This window comes from Geotrypetes seraphini, chromosome 1 (assembly GCF_902459505.1).
Source record: "Geotrypetes seraphini chromosome 1, aGeoSer1.1, whole genome shotgun sequence".
NCBI lineage: Eukaryota > Metazoa > Chordata > Amphibia > Gymnophiona > Dermophiidae > Geotrypetes > Geotrypetes seraphini.
Genome location: NC_047084.1, coordinates 505,594,781 through 505,616,646, shown reverse-complemented (window position 1 = coordinate 505,616,646; position 21,866 = coordinate 505,594,781). Strand labels below are relative to the sequence as shown.

General features: G+C 44.5%; 2 protein-coding genes across 7 annotated transcripts in view; one reads left to right on the top strand and one right to left on the bottom strand.

The window, feature by feature from the left end:
* AOPEP (aminopeptidase O (putative)) overlaps positions 1 to 5,775 on the bottom strand; it is a 594,389-nt gene extending 588,614 nt beyond the window's left edge. The window contains exon 1 of one of the 3 annotated variants that reach the window (XM_033928041.1): positions 5,287 to 5,775. The gene's annotated coding sequence lies outside the window, so the exon portion shown is untranslated. The remainder of the gene's footprint in view (positions 1 to 5,286) is intronic. The other 2 variants (XM_033928031.1, XM_033928022.1) reach the window with 2 other exon arrangements.
* Positions 5,324 to 12,804, top strand: DPY30 (dpy-30 histone methyltransferase complex regulatory subunit). 4 transcript variants are annotated; one of them, XR_004537568.1, is made up of 3 exons: positions 5,324 to 5,479; positions 6,345 to 7,007; positions 12,595 to 12,804. XR_004537568.1 is itself a non-coding variant. In XM_033928050.1 (2 exons), the coding sequence occupies exon 2, from the start codon at positions 6,413 to 6,415 to the stop codon at positions 6,710 to 6,712; it is 300 nt and encodes a 99-aa protein (XP_033783941.1). In that variant the 5' UTR covers positions 5,324 to 5,479; positions 6,345 to 6,412; the 3' UTR covers positions 6,713 to 7,171. The 4 variants fall into 4 exon arrangements, 3 of the variants coding, with proteins under 3 accessions (XP_033783941.1, XP_033783952.1, XP_033783961.1); XM_033928050.1 differs by lacking the exon at positions 12,595 to 12,804 and having other exon boundaries at positions 6,345 to 7,171; XM_033928061.1 differs by lacking the exons at positions 5,324 to 5,479; positions 12,595 to 12,804 and adding an exon at positions 5,533 to 5,555 and having other exon boundaries at positions 6,345 to 7,171.
* Positions 12,805 to 21,866: the final 9,062 nt, after the last annotated feature.

Below are 21,866 nucleotides of genomic sequence, written 5' to 3'. Positions count from 1 at the left end.
GAGCTCCTGGAATCGTTAAGGGAGTTTCTAGATTCTTGTAGAAAGTTTCCCTCAAGATGTCATGAAGAGGGAGTTTCAAAAATTCCTTTGGAGGCTGATCAAAGTCAAGGGCATCTAAAAAGGCTTTAGACTTTTTAGATTCAGCCTCCAAAGGAATGGATAGAGAGTCACACATGTCTTTCAAAAAAGAAGTGAAAGATGTGGATTCATGTTGAGAGGATGGGTCAGGCACAGCAGGCTCATCCTCATCTGAGGAACATTCACCCTCAGACAGAAAGGGCTCTTCAGAGTCACCCCACAGATCAGGGTCCCTGATATGGGAACTACGGTCTCGGGACTCTGGGGTGGATGGTTCCAAGTGCCGGGATTTGCGCACCGACTTACCCGACCTCATCGATATGGTACCAGGAGACGTTACCGGTTGCACCGGTGCCGAAGTCTGTACCGACTGATGCTGGGCTCTCGGTTCCGGAGCAAGAACAGGCATCGATGTCGATGAGGCCGAGTGGACCGGTACCGAAGCGGATGCTGCAGATAATAGGGGTTGGTCTACTACCGGTACCGGTGGTTCAGACCGGACCGGCACCGGAAGGTTCGGTGCCAATAGAGCAGGAAGGAGTTGTTGTAACTGCTCCTTTAGCTGCACTTGGAGGACGGCGGCAATACGCTCATCCAAAGAAGGCACTGGTACCGCCTTTTTCTTTTGCGGTACCTGCGGTGCCGCTCGACGCCCCGAAGATGAAGAGCCCAAGGTCGAAGGACTCACTTCAATCGGGGCGGAGCGCTTCCGCTGGCGTTTCACGGTCGGACGGACTGGGCTCGCTGCAATAGATACCGGAGGACGCTCCAGCGAGGAAGGCTTCTTAGCCGGCTTACCTGGGTGCGACGCCGGTGTGGTATCGCGCGGCGTCGAAGAAGTAGGTGCCGACTGTGAAGGTGCCGATGCCGGTGTCGATGGTATGGGATCGGACATATCGGCACCGAAAAGTAATCGCTGTTGTATCTGGTGATTTTTCAAAGTACGTTTTTTCAACATGGCACAGTGGGTGCAGGTGGAAGCCTGATGCTCAGGACCCAAACACTGTAGGCACCAGTTGTGCGGGTCCGTGAGAGATATAGGCCGAGCACACCGCTGGCACTTTTTAAAACCTGGCTGAGGGGGCATGAAAGTAAAAACGGCTTCCGCCAAATCGAAGGCCAAGGCCTCGATGGTGGCAGTAGGTTCTCTCTCTGATGCTGCAGGAGTGTAGTGACTGTTCTAAACGAGTGAGGTCTTGCAATACAAGTACATAATTTATTTTATTTATTTTGATTTTTATCCCGTCCTCCCAGTAGTTTAGAACTGCCTACAAACAAACATTCACAGTGGAGTATATTTGGATAGTACAAAGATTATACAGTCGTTCAAGTAAGGGGATTATACAGCAATTTAAGTACAGTATTAAAGTTTTGGGGTTGTGGAACGAATCGTTTGAGTTTCCATTATTTCCTATGGGGAAATTTGCTTTGATATACAAGTGCTTTGGATTACAAGCATGCTTCTAGAATGAATTATGCTCACAACCCAAGGTTTTCCTGTATTAGGTATATCCTGTTAATACCCTAGAGGACTGGAAGTGAAGATCAAGACCCTAGACCAGTGATGGCTAACCTTTTTGAGCCCGAGTGCCCAAACTGCCGCACAAAACCAAAGAATTTCCTCAAAGTGCCAGCACGTCAATTAAACCTTAATAACAAGATTTTAGTATCTAAAAACTCTTTATAAAGTTGCCTGAACTATGTAACATCATTTTTAAAGGTTGGAATCTTTGTATTGTCAGAGAATCAATTTGATTCACAATCCTTTGGTTTTCATTTCAATTTATTGGCAATTTATAATGTTTTAATGATTTCATTCAATTTAATGAATTTAGGAAGAATTTGATTCAGTTACACAATATATTTTAAATGTATTATTCACATAACATGTCAAATGTATCCTGAGTAAAAAAAAAGATAAACTTCTTAAAACTGTTAACTGTGTCAAGACTCGGTGTGTATTCCCAAAGAGTCTATACATGTTTTTTTGTAAAATTTACAATCAAATTTGAAAATAGTTAAATCATTACATTTCTAATAATATGATGTAAAGAAAACAAAAGAGCTTTCAATTAAACCAACTGTTTTTATTGGAAATTCCAGATTGGAATACAACAGGGCCATGTAAAGTCCCTTTTTTAAATAACATCTTTAAATAATATTTAAATAACTTAGAAAGTGTCTTAACTGCAAACTGAAAACACTGCTTCATGTAAACATATGCATTGGGCATGCTCTGAAAAAAATTAATGTGATTTTTGTTGTTGCATGCATGCTAACTTGTCAATCCTTGGCTCATAGTGCGTTGATTTCAGAGCAACACATGCAGCACTCATGTCATCCGTTAATCTGTTTCTAGCATCAGATTTTATATGATTCAAAGCCAAAAACAGCTGCTCACAAGCATAGGATGACCCAAACAAAGTAAGAAGAGCAATCCCAAGTGCTTTCATGGACTTAAAATTGTCTGGCAGAGAATTCCACGCTTTTAGGATTTCATTTTCAGAACTGCTAGCAGTGATTTCATTTGTCACCCTTTCACACTCAATACGTTCAAGAGCCGCACGCAGGTCATTAAATTTACTTTTCCAGATAGAGCTTTCTTGAAATTCCAGTAGCTCCATTTCCAAATTTTGAATATCCAACCACTGTAAGCAGGAAAGATCAAGATCTTCAAATGTGGACTTTTCTGGGGAAGTTATAAATGAAAGGGTTGTCTCCATCTTACGGAACTGAGAAAATCTTTTACTAAAATTCTCCTTTGCTTCGGCTACAATGGTGGAATATACTTTGTGGATTTCCTGGTGTTTTTTATGACTGTCCACAAATGTTGTAGAATTATCCAAATGTATTTTTAGGTTGGGAAAATATTTTAGCTGTCCACTCTCAAGGTCTTTTTCAAAAACATGCAATTTTCTCTCAAAAGCTTTGATGTCACTAAACATGCTTTCTGCTGTTTTTCCCATGCCTTGTAATTTTTTGTTTAGTACATTAAAGTGGTTAGTAAAATCTGCAAAGAACATGAGGCTGGTAAGCCAGGCCATGTTGGTGAGTTGAGGATAGTCTTCCCCCTTTTCGTTCATAAATAGCCTAACTTCTTCCAAGCAGGCCACAAATCTTTCTAACACTCGTCCTCTGCTCAGCCATCGGACATTATTGTACATCAGTAAAGTGTTATATTGTGCCTGAACCTCATCAAGAAGGGCTTGAAATTGTCGAAAATTAAGAGCTTGCGCCATGATGAAGTTCACCATTTTTGTTACATCTTTGAGGACATCGTCAAGTTTTTTGTTGCTTTCTTTGGCACAGAGAGCCTCTTGATGTATTATGCAGTGAAATTGAATCAGTGGATGTTTTGCTTCCTTAGCAAAGAAATGAATGAATCCTGATGTTGTCCCCACCATGCTAGGTGCTCCATCGCTAGTAACTGAAACCACTTTTTCTGGACTTATGTCTAGTGATGAAAAAGCCTCCATCACAGCATTGTGGATATCTATCCCTTGTGTTCTTCCAGGCAAAGACAGCAGTTTTACCAGCTCTTCTCTCATGATGTCACCAGTAGCATAACGCAAAATGAGCGCTAGTCTTGCATGGTTAGTAATATCTGTACTTTCATCCAAGCACATGGAGTAGAAGGGTGCTTTTTGTAAGTCGCAAGTAAGCTGTTGACTAACATCAGCAGCCATTCGCAGAACCCTATCTTTTGCAGTATTTCTGCTTAGCGGCATCTCAGAGATGCACTGCACAATTTTATCCTTGTTTTGGAAATCATGGAAGAGTGAATTACTCCCAGCCAAAATTGCCTTTTTGATAAAATCTCCATCAGAGAGGGGCTTACCATGTTTTGCCATGCACAGTGAAATTTGAAAGCTGGCAACTGTAAGATGATTAGTTTTTAATTTCTTTAATTTTCCTACAAGGAACTCTTTTCTTTGAGCTAAACCAAGTTCAGCAACACTGTTATGGTTGGTCTCAAAGTGACGTTTGACACTTGATGTGCGAGACACAACACTTTCATTACACATAATACACAATGCTTTCCCACTGCGTTCAATCACTCCATATGTCTCTGTCCAGGCCTCTTGGAATGGTCTTCCACTATCTGTTTTTGCTTTTTTTGCTGTACTCATTTTCTTTGTTCAAGTCTACAAAAAGATAAAATTTGTATAATAAAAAAAATCTAATGAAGTGCTGTATACAAATCCGTCCCCATAAAAAAATATGTGATTGGGGAATTTTACTAATTGTAGACATCCATTGAAGTCCAGGGGCAGGGCTAAAATGCATAAGCACACTTGAGAGGCACGGCCAGCCACTAATAAGTAAGGAGTGCAACAGCCAACACACAAGAAGATGTGACATGGGGGAGGGGAGAGAGAGAAGATGGGACATGGAGGGGGGGGGAGAGAAGATCCATATCCTCACCTCTCTAGCATGGGAGCACTAGGAACTGTTCCTGATTACAGATGTCACATGTGGAGTCACACTATAGCCTCACTGAGTTCCTGTGACAGACTCAGTGTGAAGCTTCTCTTCCTCCACCCACTTCCCCCTCACACACTGCCTGGCTCATAGGATACTAAGAGGAAGACAGGCAGGCTAAACATCCACTCACAGGACTGCAGCCAGCACAGGAGGATGGGCCGCAGCCCACCGGGACAATGCCCGGTCCTCCCAATGGCCAGTCCGGCCCTGTTGCCAGGTGAGCTGCAAAGCAGACACAGGCACACTCGCCTCTCGCCGCGCCGCATATCTTAATTGCGGACCTTCCCGCGTGCCAGCTGCAAGGCCTTCGCGTGCCACAGTTGGCACGCGTGCCATAGGTTCACCATCGCTGCCCTAGACAGATCCTCAACTATATCCCCCACCACCAGCCAGTATCTCCTCTTCACTACACTTTCCTGATAGAGCATCTCTCCCTTTCTCTACCTCCCTATCCCCTAGATGTCCACCAACTATCTCCTTTCCTTCCATTTCTTCCCTCACACCCAGCTCCAGGGATCACCACCCCTCTCTTTCCCATCCCTACCTCCCCACGCTCCACAAGTCCACCAACTCTCTCCTTCCCCATGGAAACTAAGTCACAGGCATTAGAGACTGTCCTCACACAGCAAGCACTACTCATCACAAGGATCCCTTCATCCCTCCCTCTCACCTGCGGTCTGATAACCCTTCCCCGTTCCCAAACTCCCCAACCCTGCGTCCTACCTTCAAACTTGGCTTTGAGGGCACCGGCGGCACCAGCAGTTCAAACAAATTACCTGCGCCCGCCTTCAGAGCTTCGCCTTCTCCGTCGTCCCGCCCCCCTCAGACGTCACTTCCTATTTCCGGCAGATCCGTTTGACTCTATGAACTGCCGCGGCTGTTGGCGCCGCGTTTTTCTTCGAAGACAAGTTGGAAGGTAGGCTGCGGGAAAGCGGTGGCGGTGAGAGAGATGGAGCGACGCTGGGGTATTAGATCGCGGATGAGTGGTCGAGGTTTGAGAGATACTGGACCCGGGGGTGGGGGGGAGGAGGGGGTGTAGAGTGTCTGCTTCTTTCGGTTTGCCTCGCGGCGCAGTTAGATACGTTGTCACAAAGGGCTGGTTTCCCACCTCCTTAACGTCTGGGAGCTACGTGGACGAACTAAGGGCTCAGAACCCGAACTCGAAAATTCCTAAGTAGCGAGCTCCCGTCTCGTTCAAAGGTGAAGCTCGCGAGAGGCCTTACCTATGGCCAGATGCTGGCTTGGGAGCGTTGGGGACGGAGAGAGAATGCGCATGAATTCTGTGTCTGCACCCTCGCCGCTTTTTAATCTATAAATGCAAGGACCTGGGTGGCTTTATTTATTTATTTATTTTACTGTTCTTGCCATTCGGTTAAAATAAAGTCCCTTTGGAGATATTTAATGGCTTCCCTCCCTACGCGTCTAGCTATTGCTAGGCAACAGGGGACTAGACAACAAAGCGTTCATGGTGTGCTGTAGACCGGCTTCTGCCTTTTCCCTGATAATTCAGCGTTTCTTTTTTCAAATATATGTTTATTGAAAGTGAGAAAGGTCACAACTAGACAAAATACAAGCTCAACAGCATAAAGTGCATAAAAGGTCCAAATATCAGTAAGAAACAACAAAGGCAGCAGTCCCACCAGCCGAACCCAGCCAGAAACCCAAAGGTAGAGCAGAGTGAAAGAGCTCATTGCTGGGTGGCTGTGGAAACTCATCAGGACTGAGAGAGGCATGTATCAAACCAGCATTTCTAACTCTCTTTTTTTTTTTTTTTTTGACAGACCCGTGACCAGTGTGTTATAATTTTTGAGAAACCTCCATAGACGTGCGATTTTCCATTCACAGCACCATGGATTCAGAGCCAAGCGTGGAGGGGCAATCGCAGGTTACAGAAAATCCTCATTCTGAATATGGTCTCACAGAAAATGTCGAGAGAATAATAGAAAATGAGAAGACCGCTACAGAGAAATTGTCCAAGCAGAAAGTAGAGCTTCAGTCACTGCCTACGCGGGCCTATCTGGATCAGACTGTGGTGCCTATCTTACTACAAGGACTCTCAGTCCTTGCAAAGGAACGGCCTCCAAATCCAATAGAATTTCTAGCAGCGTACCTTTTGAAGAACAAATCTCAGTTTGAAGACAGAAACTAGCTTTGCAGAATCTAGAACTAGATGTGTTGCCAGTACTGGTCAGCCGGGGGGGCAATTTTAAATGATTTATGTTAACCATAAAGTCTGTGGGTATGTTTGTACCTGGGTGACCTTCTTTTGAAACTTGCATGTAAGACTACTTGCATACTTTGAATCTGTTAAAGCCACAGACTGAAGGGTCAAAAACACATATCTCCCTCAAACAGAGCATACCCTCAATTCCACCTCTTTTCGGTTCAGCTAAAAATATGTACATTGTGAAAATGTGCACATTAACTTCCAACTTCACTAAGAGGTAAATTTTTCACCTAAAGCAATATGCCTGGGTAAATGCTTATTTTCTTGGCTAGATGCCTTTTGAAAATTTGTCCACTTAACGTGATACTATTCTTCTTTTGCTAAGCTGTCACCTTTTGGTATTTTTGTATTTTATCTAATAAAGTACATTTTTCATTTGTATGTTCTCATTTGTGTTGACCTCTGTACTGAAAAGGGACTTTCCAAATAAAATCCTTTTAACTAAAAAAAAAAAAGTCCCTTTTAACCACTTTGAATTTAATTTTTATAAAATATTTACTATATGTATGAGAGGCATGATCTTTGGGCTCCTTTTATCAAGGCGCGCTACGGGGGTTAGCGTGTCGGACATTTCATCACGCGCTAACCCCCGTGGCAGCCTGAAATCCTAATGCCTCGTCAATGGAGGCGTTAGGTACTAGCGCGGCAGGCAGTTTAACACGCGGTATTTTGCATGTTAAACTGCTACCGTGCCTTTGTAAAAGGACCCCTTTGTATTGGAAATTAATTTTATAATGTGTTCAATATATGTACTGAATGTATAAGTACATTTGGGTGGAGCTATTGTATACCTGTGTGTTTTATTTTATATAAAATAGCACTCCTGGTGGAATTCTACGTACAAAATTTACAAATCCTGCAAGTTTATTTGACATCGTTTAAGCAATATTTTTGCCAGTTATGATCCAGAATTTCAGTACAATTCAGTGTTTTCATTGAATTATACTAGAGAAAATAAAGAGTCTTCAAGGTTTTCTTGCTTAGTGACATTCTTCTAGTAGCACACCTTTGTAAAAAGCCCTCCTTAATGAAGTTCAGTTGGATTTTTCAGTTGCCTTTATGTTATTGAAAAATATTTCAATAACATATTTCAATAAATTCAGAAGATACTTTTCTATCTTTTGTTGTCTATTTAGTTTATTTTTCCATTCACTTAGGTCCCAGACTGTGTTACCAAGATCACCTGTCCATTTTACATTTTTTCTTATCTGTCTTGTCCAGAATTTGTATCCCTCTGTCTCTATCCAGAGCTTCTCCCCTCAGTGCCCCTATTCATGCCCCTGCATCAATCATCCATCTGTCAGAATCATTCCTTTTCAAGCAATGTCCATGTGTCTAGCAGCCTTTCTATGCATCTGTCTCGATACATTCGCCTCCATGTCTGTCCCTCTCTGTGCCCAGCATTGCCTTGGTGTCCCTGTCTCCATCTAGGATTTCTTCATCCTTTATTGGGAAATTCTATACTACTACTAATGACTGGGGAGTCAGTTCAGAGCGGTTTACAAAGACATCTATAATGGATTTTAAAATACAGATTGGGATGGATTTCCCTATGATTGTTGTCGATCTCCTAGCTGTTTGACTAGGGTACCATGATTGCATTTGCATTATTACACTATCATATAAGTGTACTATGTTTACACAAGATTACTATTAACTATTCTAGCTAAGTATGCTATATTTACACCCTCCTAAATAGTTACACTAGATTATATCATACTTATAATGATTAATTGTATTTACACCTTCCTAAATAGGTTAACCGTTTCTGCTAAGTAAGCTATAATTATATGCATCTTAATTGCTCTAGCAATGTGTACGATATTTGCTCTGTTTACACACCTAGATAATTCTAGATACTCAAGAACATAAGAATTGCCACTGCTGAGTCAGACCAGTGGTCCATCATGCCCAGCAGTCCGCTCACGCAGCGGCCCTTTGGTCTAAGACCAGCACCCTAACTGAGACTAGCCCTACCAGCGCATGTTCTTGTTCAACAGAAACTTGTCTAACTTTGTCTTGAATCCTTGGAGGGTGTTTTCCCCTATAACAGCCTCTGGAAGGGCGTTCCAGCTTTCTACCACTCTGGGTGAAGAAGAACTTCCTTACGTTTGTACGGAATCTATCCCCTTTCAACTTTAGAGAGTGCCCTATTGTTCTCCCTACCCTGGAGAGGGTGAACAACATGTCCTTATCTACTAAGTCTATCCCCTTCAGTACCTTGAATGTTTCGATCATGTCTCCTCTCAATCTCCTCTGTTCGAGAGAGAAGAGGCCCAGTTTCTCTAATCTTTCGCTGTACGGCAGCTCCTCCAGCCCCTTAACCATCTTAGTCGCTCTTCTCTGGACCCTTTCGAGTAGTACCGTGTCCTTCTTCAGGTACGGCGACCAGTGTTGGGACGCAGTACTCCAGGTGAGGGCGTACCATGGCCCGGTACAGTGGCATGATAACCTTCTCTGATCTGTTCATGATCCCCTTCTTTATCATTCCTAGCATTCTGTTTGCCCTTTTTGCTGCTGCCGTACATTGTGTTGACAGCTTCATCGACTTGTCGATCAGAACTCCCAAGTCCCTTTCCTGGGAGGTCTCTCCAAGTACCACCCCGGACATCATGTATTCGTGCATGAGATTTTTGTTACCGACATGCATCACTTTACACTTAGCCACGTTGAACCTCATCTGCCATGTCGATGCCCATTCCTCGAGCTTGATTATGTCTCGTTGCAGATCTTTGCAATCCCCCTGCGTCTTTACTACTCTGAATAACTTTGTATCATCTGCAAATTTAATCACCTCGCTCGTCGTACCTATGTCCAGATCATTTATAAAGCTGTTAAAGAGCACGGGTCCAAGCACCGAGCCCTGCGGCACCCCACTGGTGACGCTCTTCCAGTCCGAGTATTGTCCATTTACCCCCCACTCTCTGTTTCCTATGCTCCAGCCAGTTTTTAATCCACGTGAGTATTTCACCCTCAATTCCATGGCTTGCAATTTTCCGAAGTAGTCGTTCATGCGGAAAATTGCAAGCCATGGAATTGAGGGTGAAATACTCACGTGGATTAAAAACTGGCTGCTACTATATATGTCCCGGCTAGCTGCCAATTTTTTATTTTTTGCCTCTCTTCCACCTCCCCCCACGTACCATTTTAAATCCCTAGTGGTCCAGAGGTGTACCGGACAAGAGCGAAGTTTCTGCACTCCTGCCCTGTACTGAGCCCCCTCCTTGAATGGCTGCCTTGAGTTCTGGCGGCCCAGCGGTGTACCGGTCTTGAACGACTTTTCCTCACTCCTGCCCAGCACTGAGCCACTCGAATGGCAGCCTCAAGTTCTCAAAAATCCCACAGTGAGCAGCTCAGCACTAAGCAGGAGCGAGGAAAGGTCACTCATGCCCAGTACACCGCTGGGCAACAAGAACTCGAGGCAGCCATTGAGGGAGGGGCTCAGCACAGGGCAGAAGTGCGGAAAGCTCGCTTCTTCCCGGTACACTGCTGGACCACCAGGGATTCAAAATGGTAAATGGGGGAGGTGGGAGGAAGGTTAAAAAAAAAAAAAAATTGTCAGTGTTGACCAGGACCGAAGACCCTCCTGTCTCAGTCAACCCCACCAGGCCATACAGCAGGCCCAGCAGAAGCCTGCAACAAGTCTGGAAAGGGGGCGGGTAGTTAATGACACAAATATAAACATTTTTTTGGCCCAAAAATCTCTGTTTGTATTCAAGTATATACAGTATGAGAAAAAATTCTGTCTTTTCATTGTTAGCAACTAGTCCATTTGCTTGAAACCATGCAAAGCTTTTTTTCTAGGCCTGTCTTGATCGTTTGTTTAGTATTTTTTGTCCTGTTTCTTCAGTGGGATGATCAGTTGGACATCATCTGTGTAGATGTAGCATTCCCACCCCAGGTTTTCTGATAAATTTTTCCAGTTGCTGATATCCCCTTGCCATTCTACTTTAGTTAGCCTTTTAGATAGAAATGATTCTATAGATGCCATTGCTTTTCCTTTTCGGCCTACTTCTCTGAATTATGATTTCAGCAGTGTGTGTTGGACTAGGTCGAAAGCTGCTTAGAGGTCTAGGAACTCCAGCAGCATGTCTTCTCCATTTGCCTGGTATTTAAGAACAGAGTCTTGCACTGCTTCTAGTATGGTCTCCGTACTCAGGTGTCTTCTGAATCCTGATTGGGCAAGATCCAGCTTTGATGAGTTTTCCAGGAAGTCCAACATTTGTTGGCATGCTAGTTTGTCTACTAGTTTGGATATCAATGGCTGGTTAGCTACCGGTCTATAGTTGGAGAGGTTTTCTAGGTCTTTTTCTTTAGAATGGGTTTGATGACTGAGAGTTTCCATTTAAGTGGAACTTGTCCAGACTGTTATGATGAGTCCATAAGGTAGGAGAGCCCTGGGTCTTCAAACTCTCTCTTCGATTGAATCGGGCAGGTGTCAAGGTTGATGGGCCTGGTTTCACTCTCCTCAGTAGTTTCTTCTATTGGGTTTCTGCGACAGGTTCAAATTCTTCCATATTATCTTCAGTTTCCACCTTCTGTTCATCTATAGAATATAGATATGTTGCCATTTAGTTCATTTTCTGTAGGATTCTTATTGAAAAAGTTGCTAAATTCTTTACTGGTTAGGGAGCATTTTGTCATAGGGTGTTTGTGGAGTTTGCGCCTTCGAGGATCTTTTTTGAGAGGTATTCTAACAAGCTTGCTTACATCCATGACCTCTTTATCTCTCAATCTCTCCACTTGAACTGACAGAGACCTGGATCTGTCCTGATGACTCTACTTCAGCTGCTGCCCTGTGTCAGGGAGGCTACCTTTTCTCCCACACACCTCACCAATTTGGTCAAGGAGGAGGCGTTGGCCTGCTATTCTCAGCCTCTTGCAGATTTTAACCCTTCTCCCACCACAGTCTTAATGCCCTTCCTTCTCTGAAGTCCATTCCATCTGTCTATTTGCTCTCCTATCTCTCCGAGTAGCATTAACATCACATTTCTGAATTGTCCAAAAATGTTTTTGTGTAAATTGCAAACTTTACAAAATACGGCAATTAGGCTGATTTACGGTTTGAAGAAAGGAGATTACACTGGCTCCCTGTGGAAGCCAGGATTATGTATAAATTTTTTTGTATGTTTAAAATTCGTTGAGAAGCAGTATCTGATTATGGGGTCCTTTTACTAAGGTGTGTTATCCGTTTTAGTGCGCTCTAAATGCTAACCTGCCCATTATAAGTCTATGGACGTGTTAGTGTTTAGCGTGCGCTAAAATGGCTAACACATACCTTAGTAAAAGGGCCTCTATATGGCTCCATAGTTGTATTATTCAAAAAAAGGTACTATTAATTTGAGACGAGAATCTCCCGTTCCATTTCCTGAAATTAAGGGCATAAAATATACTAGAATGTTTAATTTTACATGGGCCTACCAAGCAGTAAAATTTTGGAAAACCATACCTGATCAGGTTAGTCAGCAATGTAGTTGCAAAAGTTTTAAAAAGGCTTTAAAGACCTATCTGTTTCAGGAATATGTTCTTAATAAGTTTCAATGATGTTTGAACACATTGATTTTGTATTTTTTACTTCTTGTAAACTGATCTGAACTTCTGTGAGTTATTGGTGGCATACAAATAGATTGTATTCTTTTTCAGCCTTAGATAAGGCTTAAATTTACATGACAAAAGTTTAGGCAAAAATTGAATTTGGCATTTAATAGTCATGCATGTAGTTTTAGAAATCAATAATGTTTACACTGTGACATATTTCTATTTTTGCTGTCTGAATTTAATATTTATTTTCCCTTCTTTACTAGGCTGTGCTATGGCAAGCTGGAAGTGATGGACTATGACAAATATCCCTGGAATTTTTTTTTTTTAATTGCATTGGCCTTTCTCAGATGCTGCTGGCTCCCTCCCAAGGGCTGCACTGAAGGTCAATGTGGTAAACCTGCCAATGAGCAAGAGCAGCAGATTTTCTGTGGAAAAAAAAAAAGTAGGGGAAAAACTTGGTGAAAAAATCGGCATTGTTGGAATGATGAACAGATATGAATACCTACCCCAGCTGCCAAAGGTGGACAATGGAGTTCTTACTTAAAATTTGTTTAACTAAAAAATTATATTTATCAATAATAATAAAATGCTAGAGGCACATGCGCTCTTGAAAATTCGTGAGCGCTGGCGCCCTGAGGTGTGCTTCTGTGGCAACATTCTAAACCTCAGGGCGCATGCGGGGGCTGGAGGCGCGCGACTGTGCTCTCTCTCTCCTAACCTCCCGGCTCCAGCGGCGTAGGCAGCACCAATGGCAGCAACCGAGTGGTGGACAGCAGCCCCGCTCTGGCCGTTGACCCTCCACAAACCTCCCGGCTCCAGCGGCGTAGGCAGCACTATAAACACGCTGCTTCGCGCCCTTCTACTGCCGATTTCCTCTGCCGCGTCTCTGATATCATCGGAGACAGACGCGGCAGAGGAAATCGGCAGTAGAAGGCCGCGAAGCAGCGTGTTTAAAGTGCTGCCTACGCGGCTGGAGCCCTAAGGTTTGTCAGCGGTGAGAGGGTCAGGAGCAGGCCGGATGGAACAGGACAACGGCAGTAAAAGAAGGGGGGAGGGCGAACGGAGCAGGGAAGAGAAGGGAAGGGGGGGGAAATGCTGCTACTGTTTCTGCACAGGAAAGGGGGGGGATAGGAGGGAAATGCTATTGCTGCTGCATAGGGAAGTGGGATGGAAATGCTGCTGCACAGGGAAATGAGGAAAAATGACAGACAGACAGCAGGAGGGAGGGAGACAGAAAGAAAGAAAGACACAGGGGCAGGGAGAGGAACAGAAAGGGGGCCAGAGAGAGAGTCAGTGGGAGAGGGAAAGGGGGCTGCTTTAGGGGGAGGGGTGTGCTTGGGGCAAACAGCTTTGCTCTGGGGGGAAGACAGAAGGGGCCATGGAGAGACAGGGAGAGGGAAAGGGGGCTGCTTTGGGGGGGGAGGGGTGTGCTGGGGGGAGCCAGAAGGGGCCATGGATAGATAGGGAAAGGGGGCTGCTTTGGGGGGAGGTGTGCTGGGGACTGACAGCTTTGCTCTGGGGTGGGAAGACAGAAGAGGGCCATGGAGAGACATTTGGGGGGGAGGTGGGTGCTGGGGGCAGACAGCTTTGCTCAGGGGGGAGGGGGAGACAGAAGGATACAGACAGCGGCCAAGGAGAGAGAGATAAAGAAACACAGACAGACAGACATCTATTCTAGCACCCGTTAATGTAACAGGCTTAATGACTAGTTACAATATAAGCTTGTACAGAAAATGCTAATAAAAAGTACCTTAAATAAAATTACACATAATATCTTAATAGCACATATCTTGCCTAAAATAAGAGAAATCAGTAAGTCAACAATTAACTAATACAAGGTAATAAAATTTTTTTTATCTTTGTTGTAAATACAAATGTTCCTAGAATAAATACACATTTTAAACAAGATCTACACATCTGTCACCATCACAGTGAAAAGCCTGTTCAAGGCCTTGCTCTAGCTACAACCACTCATTGTGGAACTTAGCCTGCTTGTAGGAAGCTATGGTAGTGTACCTTGGTGTGTTGTGGCTGGTGTAATCTGTACAGGTTAGGTGTGGCCAGCTGGAATCTCTGCCTTAGTTCATTTCAGTTCAGAACTCGCCATTTCTTAAAGTCCTGAATGAGACAAATTTGTCTTGTAATGACAGCTGTCTACTAAAGATTTGTAAATGGTGGTTTTATTTTTACACATAGGTGTCCTATGAAGTTTTCACCTAGTGACTTAAGTTCTTAGAGTTTAAAAGTACCGCATCCTTTCCACAGCAGAATTACTACTTCATAAACCCTCTTGATTTCAATTGCTCCTCTTAATACTAAGCTGTCTAGGAAAAAAAAAATTGATTAGTGAGAGCAGCTTTTAGTGTCTTGGGGGGGGTGTGAGGGTTTTTTTCCTCTTGTAACCTCGAGGAATATGTTTATTTAATTCATATCTCTCTGAACCTGTTTTATAGGTTCCAGCTGTTATAGGCAATTGTTTTACCTTCAGTTCTGAATAAAACAGGTCTGTAACTGGTCTTAGCTAGACTACTGTGGCTTTTCAAATAGCGGATCTGTGTTTGGAAACCATCTGGTAGGGCCATTTAGGTCTGGATGTGCTGTAGGTTCAGTATGCTCAGGACCATGAAAGGGAAGACTGCTGTCGATACTCTGGTGGTGAGGGTATATCTCAGAGAAGATACTTCTTCAGCAGAACTTGCTGCAAGAAAAGATTAAAAACATAAAAATGTAGATAACTGAAGGCCATTAAAGTGTATGTTTTTTTCATGTATTTCTCTCTAAAGTAATCTATACATATAATATGTTAAACAACAATAATAATTCAAGCAAATAGTAGTTGTATGCATTGCTACAAAAAAAAGAGAGATTTGCCACCATGAGTGAGAGGGAAGTCTAATGAGACAGGCTTTCTAGCAGTGTATCTGGGGTCTAAATTTGGAAAAATCTGCAGTATTTGCTTTTTAAATGGTGCTGAAGCTTTAGGGCAGTTGTTGAGAGATCCTTGGCATAGAGGGTGTTCTGTATTTTCTCTCTTCCCCCAGCTCTACTGTGGTCCAGTATCTCTCCCACTTGCCTGCCTTTGTCCTTCCCTCTCCCCAGGTCAAATATCATTCCTTTCCATGGTCTGACATTTTCCTCTCAACCTCATCCTACTTTCAAATTTATGTTTAGCACTAGTGGTAACTGATGACAGCAGCTGATTTCCAGAGCCTTTGCTCTGTCATATCTTGTCCCGCTAGAAACAGGAAATTGTTTCAAATGTGATGGAATTCAGTAGAGGGACAATGAGGGGGAGTGATGCAGGACTGAATAGCCTGGAAAAGAGATGGCTCAGCAGAGATATGATAGAGGTCTGTAAAATACGGAGTGGAGTGGTTAAATGTGAATCACTTGTTTACTCTTTCCAAAAATACTAGAACTAGGGCATGTAATGAAGTTACTAGGTAGTAGATTTAAAACAAACAGGAGAAAATATTTCTTCACTAGTATGTAATTAAACTCTAGAATTTGTTGCCAGAGCATATGGTGAAAGCAGTTAAGCTTAGCAGGTTAAAAAAAAAAGGTTTGGATAATTTCTAAATGAAAAATCCGTAAGTCATTATTAAGATGGATGTTGGGAAATCCACTGTTTGTTCCTAGCATAAGCAGCATAAAATATATTTTACTCTTTGGGATCTTGCCAGGTACTTGTGACCTGGGTTGGCCACTATTGGAAACAGGATACTAGGCTTGCTGGACCTACAGTCTGTCCTAATGTTCGTATGAGAGGGTCGAATGAAGAGGAGGAGGGTGATGGACCCAGGAAAGGAGGGAGATAAGAGCTGAAGCAATGCTAGACCATCGGGGATATTTATGAGAGAAAGAGAGATGTATCTCTTTCCTCTCCCCTCCCCCCCAAGGGGCAAGGATTTAAGCTCCTTTCTGTTGCAAAGATATAGGATTCTGTACTGAACTGTATCCTTCTATAGTTGCAAACTTTGCAGAAGAGTATCACTAAGGTTTTGAACGGGACTGTCCCCTTTTTAGATCCCCTGTCCCGTTGTCCTCACCCACAGCTTTGGGACGCCGAAATGTCCCGTTTTCAGGGACAGCGTCCCGAAGCTGTCTGTGGGGACAACGAGACAGGCGATCGCTTCCCCTCCCTCCAGCGCTGAAGCCAAAGCCTGCCCCCCTCCCGGACCGGCCCCCACTGCTGCCTACTACCGCTTCAAATACCCCCCCCCCCCCGGTCCGCTGCCAACCGCTGCAACTAAAGCAAAGTAAGGTCCAGGTGCCGGAGAGGAAGTTCTGGGCCAGGAAGGTTTGTGGGCTGGCGCCTGGACCTTACTTTGCTTTAGTTGCAGTGGTCGGCAGTGGACTGTGGGGGTGTTTGAAGCGGCGGTAGGCAGCAGCAGCAGGATCAGGCTTCGGCGCTGAAGGGAGGGAGGGAGGTAGGCTGGCTAGCTTCAGGGGAGGAGGTGGAACAAAGCCTGGAAAGCAGTGAGGGGGACATAGGAAGGACAACTGGGGGCACTAAGGACATGGGAAGGAGGCACTGGGGACACTAAGGACGGTGATGGGATAATCACGCGCCAGACACCAGCGCGCCGACAAGCCAGCGCTGACAATTCGGCAGCGTGGGAAAACTTCATTTTAAAGATCTCCGACGGGGGGGGGGGAGACCCCCCACACACACACTTTACTGCATCGTGTTTGCGCTGCTGGGGGTATGTGGAGGGTGCAAACCCCCACATTATAGAGAAAATTGAACTTTTCCCCCCCAAAATTGGAAAAAGTTCCATTTTCTCTATAATGGAGGGTTCCAACCCCCCCCCCCCCCGCCCCCAACAGCAGCGCAAACACTATGCAGTAAAGTGAGGGGGTTCCCCACTCACACCCTGCTTCGGAGCTCTTTAAAATTAAGTTTTCCGCGGCATGCTTCTTTCTTGCACCAAATTGTCAGTGCTGGATTGTCGGCACGCTGCTGTCTCGTGCGCGACAGACTTTGAACTCTAAGGACATAGGAAGGGGCACTAAGGACATAGGAAGGAGGACTGGGGGCACTAAGGACATGGGAAGGAGGCACTGGGGCACTAAGGACATAGGAAGGGGCACTGGAGGCACTTGGGAACATAAGAATTGCCGCTGCTGGGTCAGACCAGAGGTCCATTGCGCCCAGCAGTCCGCTCACGCGGCTGCCCCCCAGGTCATAGACCAGTGCCCTAACCGAGACCAGCCCTACCTGTGTTCATTCTGATTCAGCAGGAACTTGTCCAACCTTGTCTTGAATCCCTGGAGGGTGTTTTCCCTTATAACAGACTCCGGCAGAGCATTCCAGTTCTCTACCACTCTCTGGGTGAAGAAGAACTTCCTTACATTTGTACAGAATCTATCCCCTTTTAACTTTAGAGAGTACCTTCTCATTCTCTCTACCTTGGAGAGGGTAAACAGCCTGTCTTTCTCTACTAAGTCTATTCCTTTCATTATCTTGAATGTTTCAATTATGTCCCCTCTCAGTCTCCTCTTTTCAAGGGAGAATAGGACCAGCTTCTCTAATCTCTCACAGTACGGCAACTCCTCCAACCCCTTAACCATTTTAGTCGCTCTTCTGGGGACCCTTTCGAGTAGTACCGTGTCCTTCATGTACGGTGACCAGTGCTGGACGCAGTATTCCAGGTGAGGGCGTATCATGGCCCAGTACAGTGGCATGATAACCTTCTCCGATATGTTTGTGATCCCCTTCTTAAGCATTCCTAGCATTCTGCTCACCCTTTTTGCCGCCGCCACACATTGCACAGACGGCTTCATTGACTTGTTGACCAGTCTCCCAAGTCTCTTTCCTGGCGGGTCTTTCCAAGTACCACCCCGGACATCTTGTATTCGTATGGAATTTTTGATATCGACATGCATTACCTTACACTTATGCACGTTGAACCTCATTTGCCATGTCGCTGCCCATTTTTCTAGCATGGTTATGTCGCATTGCAAATCTTCACAATCCCCCTGCATCTTCAGTACTCTGAATAACTTTGTATCGTCTGCGAATTTAATCACCTCACTCGTCATACCACTTTCCAGATCGTTTATGAATATGTTGAAGAGCACGGGTCCATGCACCGAGCCCTGCGGCACCCCACTGGCGACGTCCTTCCAGTCGGGGTATTGTCCATTTACCCCACTCTCTGTTTCCTATCCACTAGCCAGTTTTTAATCCATGTGAGTATTTCACCCTCTATCCCATGGCTCTCAATTTTCTGAAGTAGTCATTCATGCGGAACCTTGACAAACACCTTCTGAAAATCCAAATATACAATGTCGACTGAGTCACCCTTGTCTATCTGCCTGTTTACTCCCTCAAAGAAGTGCAGCAAGTTCATCAAGCAAGATCGTCCTTTTCTGAAGCCGTGCTGACTGGTCCTCAACAGATTGTGTCTGTCAAGGTGATCAATGATGCGGTCTTTTATCAGCACCTCTACCGTTTTTCCCGGTACCGAGGTAAGACTCACCGGTCTGTAGTTTCCCGGATCTCCCCTTGAACCTTTTTTGAAGATCGGTGTAATATTCACCACCTTCCAGTCTTCCGGAATCTTTCCAGATTTGATCGACAGATTGGCTATTAGTTGAAGCAGTTCAGCTATATCCCTTTCAGTTCCTTAATGACCCTCGGACGGATGCCATCCGGTCCCGGGGATTTGTCGCTCTTAAGCCTATCAATCTGCCTGCATACTTCTTCTAGACTGACGGTTTAGTAAAAGGGGGCCATAGTACAAAATATAGACAGCAGATATAAATTCTCAAAATGGACACATTTTGATCATTAAATTGAAAATAAAATCATTTTTCCTATCTTTGCTGTCTGGTGATTTCATGAGTCTCTGGTTGCACTTTATTCTGACTGTTCATCCAATATTTCTTCCCTTCTTTCAGCCTGCTGTATGCTGCCAGACCTCATTCCCTCCGCCAACTTTTTCTTCCACTCTCCCTGCCCCCTCCCCTTTCTTTCTTTCTGTCTCCCTGCCCCCCTTTCAAGTTTAATAGTTCATTTGATTAATCGCTTAATCGTAATTCTAAGCGATGTACAATTTAAAATACATTCAAAGGGAAACATTCAAAGGGTTTCTGTCTATCTTTCTTTCTCCATGCCCCCTTTCTTTCTGTATTCCTGTCCCCCCTTTCTTTCTGTCTTTCTTTCTTTGTCTCCTTGCCCCTCTTTCTTTCTGTCTGTCTTTCTCCTTTCCCCCTTTCTTTCTGTCTCCCTGCTCCCCCTTCCCCCTGCTCCCAAGCCACTGCTGCCGCCAACGGGGAACAGGCCTCCAAACCACCATCTCCCCTCCTCCCCCTAGGAGCCACAAACACTACCTGTCACAAATTGCTGCATGGAACGGGAGTTTTTTGCATGTATTTCCAAGGACAGTCCCTCCCCCCCCTCCCCCGGGGACATCAATGAAGCGAAGAGGCATTCGATCAGTTCTCTCTCCCCCCCCCCCGAATTCTTCCTCCCGCTTCTACCCTCCACACCGCAGTCTCCGAGGGTGCTCGCAACTGATCGCCCGGAGCTCACACTCTCTGCTGCTTTCTGCCACTTCCTGCCCCCCCAGTCCTCCCCACTTGACGCAACTTCCGGTGGGGCAGCCCGTGGCAGAGGGGCAAGCTCCAGGGCTGGCCTGGGAATCCCTGAGAGAAGGTAGGACGGTGGGGGAGGGAGGCTGACTGACTGACTGGCGCCATTCCGTGCAGGTAGTGAGTGGAGCTGCCAGGCGCGCGAGATGCTTCGGGTCCATCTGGCTCTTGGGAAGCAAGTAGAATGTGAAGGCAATGCAATCGACTTGCATTGCCTTCGCGATCTACCGGTCGATCGCGATCGACCTTTTGGGCACCCCTGCTGTAGAGTATTGGAACTTCCAGATCTGTGGAGCAATTTGAATCTGATTAGAAAGAGTTGTTTTGTGGCTCTGAATTTTGTTTTGCATCTTCTGTGAGTATGTTCAGACGCTACTTTGTGGAGACTGTCTAAACAAGTTAGTTGGGCTGAGAACTTTTCAGAACCCCCTCATTCATTGGGCTGTTTTTGGACTGCTTCTTCAAGGTAACTGGACAGGATTATAAAAATGTATCTGGCAACACTGCTTCTACCCACTGTAAGGCATTGCTTTTGAAAGCTGCCCTCTTTGGAGGTAATTTAATATAACATTCTCCATATGTATAGTATGTTTTTATGAAATTGTGTGGGTGTACATGCCATTCAAAGTTGGTTCTACAACAGCTCAAAGAAAGATGTATTTGTTCACTACTGGAATTACTCTTGGACCTATTGTATAAAAACATGTAAGTATATTTTTAGTTCTGTATGTTTCAGACTTTTTTAATGTTGTTTTTTCTGTAAAATTACTTCTTTTGAAACCAACTTTTACATTCACCATAGTACTTAAAAGGGGAATGTCATGTAGACCAGCGACACAGTGAATCTTTAACCTACCTGCAAGCCCACTGATTTCAAAATGAAATCCTCATACCTGCATTTCTGGGCCTGCCCTGACTTCTCCCACCCTTAGTTTTTTGTTGTTGTTTTTTTTCCTACAGATGCTTCAGGCCAGGATAATTTTAAAAGACTTTCTCTGTAGATAACATCCATAAACCTGCAGAAAATACCTTTTCAAAATGGCCTCTATGTACATTTGGAAGATTATTGAAATGATGTTTCAATAGCTAAATCTTGAATAAGAATCTTTTGCCTTAACAAAACCCATTTTATACTAACCATGGAAATGATATGATTGTTTCACCCCCTGCTGGCAGTCTGGCAGTATTGCAGTCCAATTAAAGGCGTTCTAGCCTTACAGAAAGTTTCTGGAGAGCAAAGAGAGCCACCAAAATTAAGGATCCCTGAGCAGCTGAGAGAATGTTCAAATAACAACAACACTCTACTACATTTTTTTTCAGCAGGATTATTGAATGAGACCTATAAATTAAACAGGAAGAGAGAAGGCATCTATTCTATTGAAGCATTTTCTGAAATTTAGGGCTCCTTTTACTAAGGTGCTCTAGCATTTTTAGCGCATGCAGGAAATGACCATGCGCTACGCTTCTAGAACTAACACCAGCTCAATGCTGGCATTAAGATCTAGCACATGCGGTAATGTAGCGCGTGCTATTCCACGCGTTAAAGCCCTAGCACACCTTAGTAAAAGGAGCCCTTAATGTTAAAAAATGCAAGGTCATGCATTTGGGCTACAAAAACCCGAGGGAACAGTACAGATTAGGGAGTGAAGAGCTTATGTGCATGACAGAAGAGCGGGACTTGAGTGTGATTGTATGTGATGATCGTAAGGTGGCCAAACAGGTTGAAAAGGTGACGATGAAAGCTAGAAGGATGCTTGGTTGCATAGGGAGAGGTATGGGTAGTAGGAAAAAGGAGGTATTGATGCTCTTGTATAAGACTTTGGTGAGACCTCATTTAGAATATTGTGTACAATTCTGCAGGCCGCACCTTCAAAAAGATATAAAAAGGATGGAGTCGGTCCAGAGGAAGGCTACAAAAATGGTATGTGATCTTCAT

What these genes read in the sequence shown, in the direction of transcription:
- DPY30 (XM_033928050.1), top strand. Translation starts at nt 6,413, where the DNA reads ATGGATTCAGAGCCAAGCGTGGAGGGGCAATCGCAGGTTACAGAAAAT.